The 15,187-nt window shown below is 32.7% G+C and overlaps 2 protein-coding genes across 2 annotated transcripts; one reads left to right on the top strand and one right to left on the bottom strand.

The window, feature by feature from the left end:
* Positions 1 to 3,491: 3,491 nt before the first annotated feature.
* LOC138326187 (neurofilament heavy polypeptide-like) lies at positions 3,492 to 9,525 on the bottom strand. The gene is made up of 6 exons (XM_069272315.1): positions 9,233 to 9,525; positions 6,297 to 6,455; positions 5,509 to 5,584; positions 4,803 to 4,960; positions 4,209 to 4,310; positions 3,492 to 3,875 (listed from the first exon to the last, which is right to left on the bottom strand). The coding sequence occupies exons 1-6, from the start codon at positions 9,392 to 9,394 to the stop codon at positions 3,492 to 3,494; spliced, it is 1,041 nt and encodes a 346-aa protein (XP_069128416.1). The 5' UTR covers positions 9,395 to 9,525.
* Positions 9,526 to 9,657: 132 nt separating this feature from the next.
* LOC138324908 (uncharacterized) lies at positions 9,658 to 13,717 on the top strand. The gene is made up of 4 exons (XM_069270142.1): positions 9,658 to 9,809; positions 11,406 to 11,492; positions 11,743 to 11,808; positions 12,266 to 13,717. Exons 2-4 carry the CDS (start codon positions 11,410 to 11,412, stop codon positions 13,053 to 13,055), a joined length of 939 nt encoding a protein of 312 aa, XP_069126243.1. The 5' UTR covers positions 9,658 to 9,809; positions 11,406 to 11,409; the 3' UTR covers positions 13,056 to 13,717.
* Positions 13,718 to 15,187: the final 1,470 nt, after the last annotated feature.

Here is a 15,187-nt window from a genome sequence, read left to right as displayed (position 1 = left end):
ATAAAACAGTCAGCGATTATTGAGTGACGTAGAAACCAAAAATAGATGATCAGCTCACCCCATTTGAGATAAATACATTTAAAAAGAATGAATTCAATATACACTTATTGTTCTTACTTTAGTCTTGTGTCACTATGAAATTTTCTGAGATTTAACTTTCAAATTATACTTTAGTTTTGTCCACTATGAGATTCTCAACATATCGTATTTCGTAGACGTCAATTACATTAGGAATGAAGAAAACTTTGCTTATAGTACCAATTTATCATAATAATTTTGACGTTTATTTACAAAATGCACACTTTGTTAAGAAAATATGTATCAATGCAATACGGTATGCATTTTATGTCGATGAATGCGTGACACTTTAATAAACTAATTTATTACGATCATCATTATCATTATACGGTTGTATTTTTTCCAGTCTCTGTGAATATAATCTATAGCATCACTAAGGTGTTACAATGGAATTTATTAATTAGTAATACTACATGGTAAACCGAAAGTAGATAAACATAACAAATACTTATTGATTCAGCTTTTTGACATGCAAATACACTATTGATTGTTTTCTCGTTAACTGTGGTGTGTTAGAATATTATTAGGCATACATACGTTTTAGATGTCATGTCATACCAACCCTTTAAAAGATATATTTAGGTACAGCTCATTGTAGAATTCCTTGTCACTACATTAAAACATTAATGGAAATGTATTTTATCTCAGATGGTCCTTGTTCATAGGAGTTGACGAGGGACGGTGAGTAGTACAGGACATTAAGGTAAGGCTATTAGTTGTTAACGGATGATAAAACAAGAAGAAATCTGAGTAGGAGACAAATCTTTGTCCGTGTGGAAAAGAAGGAAGTTTTCGGTCTGTGCCGACGTAACACGGTCAAAATAAAAGTGAAAGCAATATTCGTATAATTGTTTCTACTTTCTAGGATGGGTTGGTTAATAGTAACGTTTAATGACAGTATCCAGAGCATGCGATATGTTCCGTACGTGATGTGCACGCGTGTTTTGACTCCATGTAGTGCTATATCGCTCAAGTACACCCCATCCGGTCACATCGACCCATTCATTTTATGGTGAGCGCCAGTCTGAAGCATTAAGTCCAAAAAATAAGACTGTATTCAAGGTGGTTTCAATAGAGATATAAGAAAGTCCGTTTGAAAGAATGGAAAAAATAAGACACCATATTATTCGCATTTAAGAACAATGCAATGGGGAAGCAGGTACAATTACCTACCAACATCCGTTATGTTAGAAGCAATAAACATATGTTATACTTCTAGGTCTTAAGTCAGAGATGCCCGTGACACCATTCATATGTTCGGACCTCTGAAAACAGATTTTGTGATAAGTTTACCACTGCGTAAATATGTTCTCGCCTTTTATAAAGGCTTCACCAGTGACGTTCTGACCTTTCTAACATTTATTTGATGAAATCACAACCACTAACAAATATTTAAAAGGTGTATTATTTTTGCTTACATATTTTACAGTTTCCATCATTGAATACAGTGTCGATATGGCTGGTAGGAACTACTTGCCGAATGACAACTTCAACAATGAGGAAGAAATTGAAAATGATCATGATGAGAATAGCTACACCGATGACCTTGACGACATAAGCATAATCGAAAATGACGAAGAGTTCGAGAACTTTCTGAGAACATCGTTTGTTAAAAAGCCCCAGAGACATGAAAAAGAAAACATTTTAAGTAATCTACCCGCAGGACGTAACAGAGGAAGAGTCCGACCACATACCTGTCGGCCAGTAACCAACTCCCACAAATTTCGGAGGACGCCGCAATATGCTATAGGCGCTGCTCAAAATGGCGGCTTTGAAACGAGAACTACTAACCGTCAGTGGGTATATACAGGCAATAAGATATCGCAGTCACTGGACATGACATATACAGGAAGGATAACAGAATCGTCAGATAAACTTAATCTGAGAAACAAAAGACCTCAAAGTAGTGTCAAAACAGAAATCTTAAAGATTAATAACAGTCTGTCAGGAAATATCACGGAAACAGCAAATTACAGATATAATCAGGAAAAAAAACTTCAAAACGAGGCAAAAAGACAACATTAAAGACATTGAAGGAATGCCTGATTTGAATCGGTTCTCTGGAGAGAGTAAAACATTTGCTATGATTCCACGCCGAAAAACATTGTTTCTTGAGCCGTAACATGGCGAAACTAATGCAAAGAATACTGGAGTAAAAGATTCAGCAAAGGGACAAAACCGTGCGTGGCTACCACCATTGCTATCAGACAGTCTCGGAAATGACCCACGGGGCAGAGTAGAGTTCTGGAGGTTTCACCAAACAAAGCCAACGTGCATAGTAGGCAAGGTCAGTGTTGTATACCTTTGTTTATCTTGTCTAACGCATCTCTGGGGCTGTGGTTGATAAGTAGATTAGCTGTGCAGATAGAACACTACAAATCAACCATATCTAGGTTTCGAATTCAAATTCCACGTCGGAATGTACTGATTCGTAGGTCGGTGTTCTTTCTCCGGGTACTCCAGCTATCATTCAACACCTTAAATCACCATAGCTGTTTATAGAAGTTATTAGGTGATATATATATTGTACTCTTACGTATTTTCAGTTCAGAGTATTACAGGTAAAGCATATCTGGCATTCCTTACTCAGACCAATGCTAAGTGAGCACCAGTCACGTAGCAATGCATTTATTTATACAGCATGTCCTTAAAGAAACATTTGTTCATTTTCATCAACATTCTCAATACTAAAGAGTACAAAATGGTTGATCACCAACATAGGTAGAAACAAGGATAAATTAATTTGAAAGACAGTGTAGATTTACCTATATAGTATATTTATACCTTCATTTATTATTCGTATGTGTATTTCGCATATTTCTGTTCAAAGTTTGAAAATTACATACATTTGAGTATTCAATAACATTCTTAATTTGATATACCCCTTTTTTTTATTACTGTTTTTTTCTGAGTGAATTTCCCGGTTGATGTATCCATGCATACTAAATTCATCTATTATATTGTCATTTTTCCTCAAAAAATATATAACATTCGTTGTGAATTATAAGTACATACACAAGGTACAAAGAAGGTTTTTAATTATACAAACTTAAAAAAATAACTTTTTAGTTGGAATATTGATTATTACATGCAATTAACCGCTCAAAGTCATAACTTATATCTTTTTTATATAATTAATGTGTGTAAATGAACAAATAACAATCAACATTATACTCTGTACTTGTAACTCATATGTAGCTTCAAATGTATATGGAGAATATGCCAAGGTTAGCAAAGATATGTTTGTTGTTTTTGTAGTTGCTATTAAACACAAAATATTAAATCACTGATATTTGGTTTTGACTTAAATAGAATCGCTATCTGATTGCTACCATTAGTAGCTAGGAAAGATTGTGCCCACAAATATTTCTTGTTAAACAGTATCTATTATTTAATGAAATTTACATAACTGACTAAACCTTTACCTCATTCTTCTTCTTGTTTTTGGGACTTTTGACAGGTTTACTGTCTCCACTAGTCACCTCTTTAGCTCCACTCTCTTTGACTGCTGCTGGTGACTTCGGTTTGGCAGCCTCCGGTGCTGGTTTGACATCTTTGGTTTTGGCCTTAGCCGTGTCTGGAGACGGAGATTTGGATTTGCTAGCCTCCGGGGCTTTAACTTTAGCATCTTCAGTTGTAGATTTGTCAGGAGAGGGTGATTTAGCTTTCCCTTTCTTGGTAGCTGCTGGTGGGCTTGGTTTTACTGTTGGTTCCACCTGTTCCTTTACAGCTTCAACTGCCGCAGCTTTCTTACCTTTGTTTTTCTTACTGGGACTTTCTGTTGTGGGCTCTGCACGCTGTAAAGTGCAACAAACAGCTGCATCTTGTGTTTTATAGAAACAGGCTGCAACATACACCTCTATACACAACAAAGATATTCCATTTTATTTTTAGTTTCCTTGCAATCCTCACTAATGAGATACATTTCATTCTCATTAACAAACTGTTAAAAAAAGATGAGACCTTTTGTGAAACATCTGCAATTTGGTAAGCCAAATTTTTTGCAATTGCCATATATAAGTTTTATAATAATGTATACTTCCAAAACTAATTTTGTCGTAAATAAATATCAATGTGATGATCGTGATGCTATCATTTCCTGAAAGGCATACAACACTTCCGTGACTTACATCTCCACTGGTATCCTTAGTCTCAGTTGTCTTGGCTACAGACTCTGTGGCCTTATTCTCAACTTCCTTAGTCACTGTCTTAGCTTCCTCCTTTGGCTCCTCCTGTGTATAAACAATCACAACATTATCACTCTGAACCTGTCTTGAAGAAATCACCAAGTTTTTGTCTATATAAATAATCTAAATTATTTCAACATCATTCAACGATAGCCACTTACTTCATTAATCAATTGCTGATGAAACATTACTTTTTCATGAATATTATATTCCAGATGAATTTGGATCTTATTATAAGAGATATTTTGATTTGATGATGCAATACTTTAGAAGACATGTTATGAGACAGAAATAGAAGAGTTTATAAAACAGTACTTCCTGTTATTTCATTAAGGAATTCATGACCTTTTATAAGCTCTGACTTTTAATGCCCTCAGAACCTTCACTCCAATCAAGTAATTTTGATTGGTCAGCTCACAGATTTGAGATCTACCATATAATAATATAATATGCTCATTACATGAATATAAGATATACAAATGCTATCAAACACTTTTTGTAGATAGCATTATTTCATGTCATGTTATATAAGATTACCTTTGCAGATTTCTTTTTGTTTTTGCCTTTTGACCTCTGTTCTTGAGGAGGTTCCTCGACATGAGTGACCTTCACCTCAGCTTCCTCTCCAGAATCATTTCTATCTTCTTTCTTGTTCTTCAGTTTCCTGTCTTTACGGGAAACCTGAGTGGTCCAACCTAGAGTTAAAATAACTTACAATTATATCGATCTCACCTGTTCAAAGTTGACCAACATATAAATTTCTCCTAGTACAGGTTTTCATGTACATGTACAGTGTACCTTGTCTAAACAGGACATCACTGGGAGCAGCATGTTGGCTGGTATAGCCAGGTTTCCGGATTTTATAGGTTTAAATTTCTATGAATTAAGAAGGACAGTATTCCATACAATTATATCAAAATATATAGGGATCTGTATACATAATAGAGAACGACTGGTTTTGAAAAGTTATACTCTACATAAATCTCACCTAATGAAATTATCCTCGGACATAAACCTCACCAAATGAAAATATCCATGTACAGATATCTCGCCTAATGAAAGTATCCATGTACAAAAATCTCAGCCTATAGAAGTTTTCATGGGTAAATCTCAAATTATTTTTGCTACTGATCCAATAAAATTACATTGTAATAAAGATATTCTTACCTGGTAAAGTAAAATAAAGTATTTAAAAAAAAAAAATTATGATAAACTGTGATCTGAAACTGTAATAATAATTTACCATCTTCTTCCATTTTCATCTTAGTAGGGGCAGCTGTAGTTACTGGTACAGTCACTTCTTCCTTTGTCTTCTTTGCCTACAAAATGTTCAATAAATATCTTCAAATTAGTTCATCCATTGTCTGATAATATCTCAATGTCTTCATGACTATGTATATCACTAGTCTTATTGCTGTCTTTAAGTTTGGCCCTAAATGGCCCCAGCTGTTGATGGGCCGTTGAATAAATATATCTTGAACTACTTTATATTGGAATTTCATATTCTAATTGGTAGAAGTTTGTCTCGACAAACCAATGAATGTATAAAAGTAAATCACTGCTACATTCCTGTAAACATCAGGTTTACAAGCTAAAAGATTATGACCAAATTAAAATAATGATTTCTTATTTATTTGATAGCACATTTCATTATTAATGTAATACATGGCTCTAAGCCTAAGTTTATCTTTTTTAGTTCGGTTGGTAGAATGCAGCATGGAACTTTTCATACAGCATCTCGTTTAGCTTTGCTTTTTTAACATGTCCCGTAGAATGTATCTACTATATATTGTGTGTTTTCTGTTTTGAAACTAAACTGCATGCTGTGATAAATTTAAACTATTCATAACTTGACATTATTATTACTATCCTGTCTTTTACATTAATACAATCTCCTTTGTTGTTATAAAATGGTTCTACCTTTATTTGTCGTAAGAATAGCTCTACAGAGCTAATGTTATTTCATTGTATGTATACGACACTAAATAAAACTTCTTGTATCTTGTATCTAACAGAAATGAAACTACATACTTTTTTGGCCTGAACCTCAGCTTTTTTGGCAGTTTTGTTGCTGGGGGAGGACGTCTTGGCTGGCTTATCGACATGTTTAGGTGATGGCTGTGATTTGACGGGCTGGCTAGATTCTGTGGTCACAGTAGCCACATGGCCATTTGTTTGACTCTTCGGTTGCTACAAAACACAAACATGTGGTTAAAATTAAATATCAATCATAAAAACTTTCTTTTCTCAGCAATGAAAATCATATTGAAAGATAATACCAGCTTTAAAATCAGAATAGAAGTTTATATCCATTGGTATCCATATAATTAAACTGCATGTTTTCTGGCAGAGATTATTTATGCAGGCTTGTTTTATTTCGTCTTTTACATATATACAGGAAATAATTCAGAAAATAGCAAAAAACATGGATACAGTATCCAATTTAAAGGATTTATATATATATATACATAGTACATCAAATCTTAATGTAATTACCAACTCGTTATTTATTTAATTTTTTGTTGCATTTTTTGAGGGATTTTAAAAGCATCCATCTGTACAAGTAGTATATGACATATGCATATGTAAGGGATTTATAATTATTGATACTTTTAAATTCTTCAATCACTAAGCACAATATATATTTATATCATGCAGGAAAATGGATTTAGTTTTAGAAAAAAAAAAAATTGGAAATAAACTAATCAATATGTCTCTTACACACTTACTTGACAGATAAATCCTGACTTATCATTAACTAATATAAATCTTTAAGAACTGCATTTTCATCAAAGCTCTGGGTTTATGGAATAAATTGAAAGCTTTAAATTTATACGTGTTATCTTTATAAAAGTCAGATAAAATCTATAGCGTTATTTTGATAGAGAGTGACTGTACACCGTCTGCGTTATATATATTATCTAACACTGAAATGGAAAACAGATTGATATTATTCACCACATCGCTTAAAATGAGATTGTAAAGAAAAGTGTACATCAGAGTTAGAACAGGCATGGACTCTGATAAAATCAATAGTCCTTAAGTCTTATCTCACAGCTGCCTATATAGGTATACGTGTCCTACATGTGCTAACTCTAAGGATATGGTGTGGAGAAGTTTAAATCTCTACATTAATAATTGTATCTCATATTTCTTTAAAAGGACAATGCAATAAAGTCTCTGTTTAAAGAAGTCTTTTAATGAAATTTATTATCTACATCATAGTATTTCTTTGAAATCTGTAAGTTGTAATATTTTTGTCTGAAAATATAGCTTAGAGTATGAAATTTAAAGGTAGGTTTCGCCCAACCATATAAATATTTTTTTGTAAAATCCGATAAACGGAAGAAAAGATGAAAAAACATATTGAAAATACCTCAATTTAATTTTTTTATGTGTATGAGATTGAATAAATGTGTCTTGAATACAAAATTGAAGGAAATACTTGATTTATTATGATAGTCTGCCAGACAGAATAGTATGCAAATGAAGCTACGATTGATTGTGTTGTCGAAGTTTCGCGCATGCGCATTTAATTGTTACGCACTAAAAGTAAACAAAATGGCTGGACGAAAACTATATATATAGCCAAAAAATACAATGTTATTTCTTACCATTTTTCGACTTAAATAATTCTGTTTAAAATTTACATAGGTTTTATGTTGTAAGAATGAATGTGAATTAATTGTGATGTGACTATATATATATATATATATAATTGTGTTGTTGATGGCATTATATTAATTTATAATTTTGCAGTCTACCAAGATGTCAAAATGGCAAACAGGTGACCGGTGGTTTATAAAGGAAATAAAACAATTAAATTAAAAGTTGTTTTTCAGCAGAAGACAGTTGTCTCAAATTTTATTTTCAAAGTTTATGGCATGGCGCATTGAATCTCATTTGAAGAAACACAAAAAGAGATTTTATGTTGTGGCTATATATAGCTATCGCATGGTCTCTTACTTGAACCATAAGATGCAAGGAATAAAAAAGATATGGGTTAAATTTACATACATGTATAAAAGTTATGGTAATAGACTGATAGTGCAAACAATCAGTCATAAACATAATGCAATATAGATAAAATTTGTTTGTGCAGGTTTCTTTTTTTTGTTTTAAAATCAAATAATTTATCATTACCATATATTATTTTATGTATACAAGTTTTCATTATGTAATTTGTAGTATTTTTTACATATTTTAATAATACTCCAAGATTTAATTAATTGCTTCCTGGAGCAAAAATCTGTGGAGGTATTAACTATTTTACATTTTGACATTAATGAAATGACTGTATATACATTATTTTAAGCAACCGGAAGTCCATAGTACGCGTAAGGAGTACAGTATGTCATTGTTTGAAGAAACTTTATTACATCTCCAAAAGCTAGCCTTAGCTTAACAATGATGTCAACTAAGCGATTACATCATACAAGAAGGTTTTGAAACAGATACCACTTAACTGATGTCACCAAGATTATTTTTATTTGTATAAAATAAAACTTTCACATTCTTAATTGGATGCCTGCATGCACATTTTTTTTTAAATTAAATAATCAGGTACATGTACCTTACTTCTAAACTTTGCAGATATTTATAAATATTACAAGGATTTAATGTCCCTCGAGCTTGTTGTCATAGGAATGATCTATTTTATGCAGCTGTCTCGATGACTGGATTGCCCTCTCAACAAGTTTACTACTATACCGAGGTGTACATGCACATGCTCATGAAAAGCACGTATCTATATAAACCATCTAAAAGAACATGTGGTATTGAAGTCTAATCTGAAGATAACTGCAGAATGGACAAAAATTGAATTCTCGAGCTGCTGGTGGGCAGCAGATATATCAGAAATGACCGCTATGGGCTAGAATAGACTTTTTTAATTGAATATTCAATGCATAACATGTTTGGTTCAGGTTAATAAAAAAAAACATCAAGACAGTTAAAAATCGGTATACCTTAGCTTTCTTCTGCTTCTTTTTCTTGCCATCCTCATCAAAATTGAAACTCGGTGGCTGGGCAGGCGACTTGAAACCAAACGCAAAAACAAGAAATGCACACAGTAGAACGCCGAATACAGGTACTGCCACGTGTGGGGCTACAACCTCTGTTATCTCCATTTCTAACAATTGTTAAACTCTTCTGTTCTATGATATATTTGTTAAAATATGGTATCTTTAGCTCAGTGTATGCATCCCCTTCATTATACGACGTATGGTGCTCATGCTGACGTCGCGTGTTGTCTACGTCATCACTATGTGTGTATTGATATTTCATAAAATAAAATAGTAGTTATCAAATAATTAGTAACACGTTATTGTTTTTAATTTTAGAAATAAATGCCTTGTGTAATATTATTTGATTAAATGTACACTATTTTCTTACTAACTATAACAAACAACATGACGTCATCCACAAGACAATAATGGCGACGCGAAGTTTTGACTCGCGTAGTAAATATTGAGTAACAGTTTTTGTGCAAAATAGGACAAAATATGTGAAACTTGCAAAAATTGTTTTGCCAACATTGGTAAGGTGAGTTGATGCACGATAATAAATTGAATTTTTGGCGATTGCTTTATATCCCTTGTCTTAGAAACCCCTTGACAGGAAGTGATTCAGCAACATGTTTATAAACACAACCTGATGAAACGGTTCTATTTTTAACATCACATCGCATGTAGAGTAGTGTCTGATTCATGTAGCAACGAAACGTATGTGATTCCAAACATAGGGTCTTAGATGGTTCCAACTGAATTTTGGACTTGTAAACATTCTTTAAAAAAAGGTAAATATATCGAGAAACACGTGTTTTGTTGAGAATAAGAATTCGAAGTTCGATCAGCTAACACCCATCTCCTGAACTAGGCTGAAGTTCTGATCCACTGAACAGGACCTCGACCTCGGATTGAAAGTTTTGGATTTTGAGCAGTGGATTATAAGATCAACTTTCATTATGTTTTTGGCATTCCCAATCCATTTTCTAAAGTCGATTTAATAACGTGTAAAATAAACTAAAAATGTTTTTTTACTCTTGATTTGATTTTTTGGGGGGTTATTTTTCTCATTTTACTAGAAACATCTATTTGTGTAAGACTTGATTTAAACATATTTTATTTGTAATTTTTACAATACAAAAAGGATTGGGCACAAGTTAACAATTTTTTATATTAAGCCCGTTCCAGTAAGTCTTATACATGATACCTCTTCATAGACGTCAATCGTTAGCTGATATCAGCTACATTCTGGTGCATTTTGTGCTGTAGCTACTGTTGTAGCGGAAAAGATATCACCTTTTTCGCTACAACAGTAGCTATTTGTGCTGATAACTCATGATCACTTTGTTGTCCAGTTGCACAAACGTTGTGATAAAACTTTTATTTAAAAAGGGTACTTTGTACCATGTTAGTACTTCATTATATTATACAATATATGTTACATGTATATATTTTTTTTATTAATTTTAAAACTTGTTCATATGAATGTTGTTTGTTGTGTATTGATAAATAGTGTGTTGACATGAATACATGTATCACATTATTTTCATACATCCTCAATATTCCAGGGGTTAATATACTAACTGTCGTTATATGTGACCACCTTATGGAATATGTCAAAGCAAAACTGATGAAGGCAGTTCAGGAGATAAAAAATGACCAATCACAGGCTAGCTATTTTTGTAGCAGAAAAAAAAACCTTCTGATCACTGACTTTGTCAAAAGGTGTTATCTTTTCCACTACAACAACAGTAGCTAATCACAAGCCTGCAGAGAATTATTTCAAACAGCAACATCCAATTATCAAATGCAAATTCAAAGCCACACAATCAACTACAGTGTACGTATACCTGTGCAGCATTTTTCAATTCATATTTGATACATACATACATCAGAGGATCAAATTACCTGTCTCATTTAGATCTGTCCTCGAACACAACCTTCATATATATATATTCCAGGAGTATAACAACAGTGATCATGATAGTAACTTAAGCTCAATAATGATTCAAATTCCCATGCATCTACATACATGTTCATGGTGAACTTCACCTATACATATATAAATCATTCAATACATGCTAAACTTAACTATTAAAGACTGGTTTCAACTTTGATCTGTTTTCCATTTCAGTAAAATGGGAGATGAAAGCTGCCAGAGAGAAGAAAATACAACCAAACTCCCATATGCATTCAAAAGGTTACGAGTTGAATCAGAAAGGTGAGATCTCTGAATCAAAAAGAGGCAATTATAAATATAACATTAAGATTTATATATATAAATATATGATCCATTATAATAAGCATATACCATGTGGAAAATATTCAACTATATTGTAAAATATGTTAATTAACAAAAATTTGCAAATCCATTGTGTTTGAATACGTATAGCAGGTACGTAGGTATACTGGCAGTATTTCACTGTAACATTTGTAGAATAAATACAGTAGTATTTGTTTTTCCATTTCAGTCCGAAAATTGCACCTGACACAGTAACTTCTGAAAGTGCCCTTGTTGTCCAGGAGCTTTGGTTACAGTAAGTATATATATCTACTTGGTCCTAATCTTCTGTATAGTGTTATGTTTCACTTTAAAAAATATTTTCACTTGTTTGAGGTTAGAATGATATTGTTCTTTTAATTAACAATAAATAATTATTTATTATCATTTAAATATAAATCATTATTTATATTTTAGACAATGTTAAATATTATTGTCAATGGTTCAGCATTGATTTATGAAATACAGTGCTACAGGAGTTTTGAGATACCAAAACAATTTGGGGAAAGTACATTTTTTTGCGATTAGTCCCACTTTCTGATAGTTATCATCCTTATGTCATAAAAATCACATCAAAATATAAAATATGACATCACAATCACTTGAAGGTGCACCTTTCAACGGTAATAAGTACTTTTCATCATTTTGGTTATCTAAAAATCAACATATCATGTTATTTTTGCACGAAACTTAAATGTAAATACTTTTTACAGGGAGAGTGACGGACAAAAGAAAATTTTGACCAAGAGCAGCGATAAAACCCATCATAAGAAAGGCAGCAAAAGGATGGAGCCCTACCCCCAGGAAGTCATCTTTTCGATGCAGAAAATGACCTTAAAAAAAGAAGAGTGCAATACAAAGCATTGTCGCTGCACAAATCAGTGCGACACAGAAAACCGAAACAAGTACAATTATGCGAATGTTTCAGGATCTCCTCGTCGTTTGATACGAGAGGCCAGACTTAAACTTCATCATTCGGAGAAAGATAGAAAGCACATTATTAGGTCTGCTAGACTCCAATTAATAAAGAAAGATAGAAAGAGTGATCCTACTGGCTTAAATGTGATGAGACTTCCTCTTTCTACTGAAAACTCTTCTGATATATCTGTGTTTGGGTCAGGTTCAAAAAAAGTTCTCAGCGATTTTTCTAGTATGTGCATTTCGTCTAAGAAATCAGAGACAAATAATTCACAAGCATATTTTGATGTTGAACATCGACACAATGTTTCAGGTAGTAGGAAACATTCTCGAGACTCGAACAGTAACTCACCGGGATCTTCATGCAGTCCGAAAGCTAAGACTGCACGCCACTGTAAAACAAGGTCTGCCCCTGGCAGGTCTGTTGATCTTAACAAGGCCAATCAGGACCAGGTTCTGGAGCGGTCGTGTTCTCAGGAAGCCAGACTTGATGATTTGACTGTGAATGAATTAGCAGGCTATTTTGAAGATTTTGTATACATCCCTAAGAAAATGTCCAGTATGGCCGAAATGATGTATACATAGAAATATGCACCAGATTTGTGTTCAGTGCTATTTGGGTTAAGTTGCCTATTAATTGCTTGCATTGTTCATATCCTGGGTCATGATCATATGTCCATTTTAAGTTGTAAATATATACAATGCACCATTATTCGGTTACTCTATTTTCTTAATTAGTTGCTCAGAAAAATCAAAATTCACCTCAAAGTTTTTCTTCATGGCACTTATTTACATTGCAGTTTTGGAAAAATGTGTCAAACAAAACAGATGTTCAAGGGAGACAACCTGGTATAAACGATTGCAATACTGTCTTACGGAATATATATCATGTCCATTTGATTCCAAATTATTATAATGAGCATATTACAGCTAGTGTTTGGTTGTTTCATGGAGTCTATTATTTGTTCTGTGGCTGTCAGTAGTACGTTTAGAATTTTTTGCTTCAGCTCTGCAAATATTCAGTTCTTAATGTTCACATCTTGGTATTTTCATATTGTCACCATTTTTTTATTATTATTTATTCCTTTATGCTTGTATTTTGTTCAGGTGTTGTCATATATACAAGCAGAAGAAAAGGGGGTTTACCACCTCTTGCCAATTTGATGTCAAAGGTTAAATATTTTGAATTAAAAAACAACTTTAATGTATTCATGGTAATAAAATATTCAATTTGTTGTTGAAACATATATATTGTCTATGTTATAATTTACACCCAATGAGGTTTGAATATACATGCTAGTCAGCATAGAACATTGTTTATATACATGTACTCAGAATCAACAGACATACAATTAATTCATGATCAGTGGTGTAGATTTTCTGGGGTTTCAGTATCAGGTGGTACCCGACACTTTTTTCCGGTTAAAGCTAGCTGTGATACCACCTGATTTGGGCTAAATCATCTTAGATACTAGCATACAGATAGTATATTGAAGTACACCCTGTACCTCCTGAAATTTCAATTGTACCGTCTCTCCTGAAAGATTATGAAACTCCTAGATTTTAAAACAATTATGACATTCTCCTGAAACACAGGTCTTGTACATGTTAAAGATGCTTCACTGGCGACGAATGGTAATATTTTCTCTATCAAAATCATGAGCAGATGAATTGGTATTTTTCTCTAGTTACAATAGTTACTTTCTTTACACAATTACCATCAATGAAAAGTTTGAGTTTCTTATTTTACTGTAAGATAAAAATATTAAAAACAATTAATTGCATCTCGAAAACATTCTGTCCTACCTGGTATACGAAATTTAGTACTGATTGCGCACGCATTAAAAGCAAAATAAATTATTTTGTATGTATTGTTGAAAAAAATCCATGGCACTATGCTCTATATGGAATATGAAGTAGTACCGATTGTGCATGTAGCAAAACCAAAATAAATTATTGTGTATGTTAATTAGACACAAATATACATGTTTAAACATCAGTTATTATTCAAATGAGAGGTATCGTGTATGCTGTGTCGGTGGAAGAGCATCTTTAATAAATGGTCATTCCCCATTACTTCATTTCATTTGAAAAAGTTTTTAGAGAAAGGAAATAAGCCTATAAGCTACTGAAATTGAAACCTGCATTTGCATTACACTTGGGTAATAGCAGGTCCTCAAAAATCATAAATCAGCTAAAAGAATCTAAATTTGTGACAAAACGAAACAAAACAAGAAATGATAATATTTGTTTTCCCAGTATGCAGTTGCACAATTTTGTAGTTTCGTGATAAATCAACTTAGTTTCAAGTATTCATTTCATGTTTAGAATTTCAACAATATTTTTTAACTGCTTTAGATATTGGTAGTTTGCAACTAAGTTCTTGATCTCATGTTGGTGAATTTAAAGATGCTCCACCGCCGACAGAGCATAAATGATATTCATCATTTGAACAATAATTGGTGTTTAATCGTGTATATATATGCCTAATTAACACAAAAATAACATTAGATAATTTATTTCGAATTTGGTGCATGCGCAATCATTACTTTATTCCATATAGGATATAGTGTCACGGAATTTTTTCGGGATGCAATTAAATATTTTTCATATTTTTAACTTGAAGTAAAATTAGAAGCTCAAACTTTTCAATAGTGGTAATGATGCAAAGTTAGTAACTTTTATAACTGAAGAAAAATACTAAATCGTCTGCCTTT

This window comes from Argopecten irradians, chromosome 6 (genome assembly GCF_041381155.1).
Source record: "Argopecten irradians isolate NY chromosome 6, Ai_NY, whole genome shotgun sequence".
Taxonomy (NCBI): Eukaryota; Metazoa; Mollusca; class Bivalvia; order Pectinida; family Pectinidae; genus Argopecten; species Argopecten irradians.
Note: the sequence above shows the minus strand (reverse complement) of the source record. Positions and strands in the feature narration are given on the sequence as shown.

Excerpts from the sequence above, each read along its gene's own strand:
- LOC138326187 (XM_069272315.1), bottom strand. The coding sequence starts at position 9,394 with ATGGAGATAACAGAGGTTGTAGCCCCACACGTGGCAGTACCTGTATTC. Across the intron at positions 6,456-9,232 it reads AGAAGCAGAAGAAAGCTAAG|CAACCGAAGAGTCAAACAAA; the intron begins GTATACCGATTT and ends TGTGTTTTGTAG. Across the intron at positions 4,311-4,802 it reads ACAAAAAGAAATCTGCAAAG|GAGGAGCCAAAGGAGGAAGC; the intron begins GTAATCTTATAT and ends GTTTATACACAG.
- LOC138324908 (XM_069270142.1), top strand. The coding sequence starts at position 11,410 with ATGGGAGATGAAAGCTGCCAGAGAGAAGAAAATACAACCAAACTCCCA. Across the intron at positions 11,493-11,742 it reads TTACGAGTTGAATCAGAAAG|TCCGAAAATTGCACCTGACA; the intron begins GTGAGATCTCTG and ends TTTCCATTTCAG. Across the intron at positions 11,809-12,265 it reads GTCCAGGAGCTTTGGTTACA|GGAGAGTGACGGACAAAAGA; the intron begins GTAAGTATATAT and ends TACTTTTTACAG.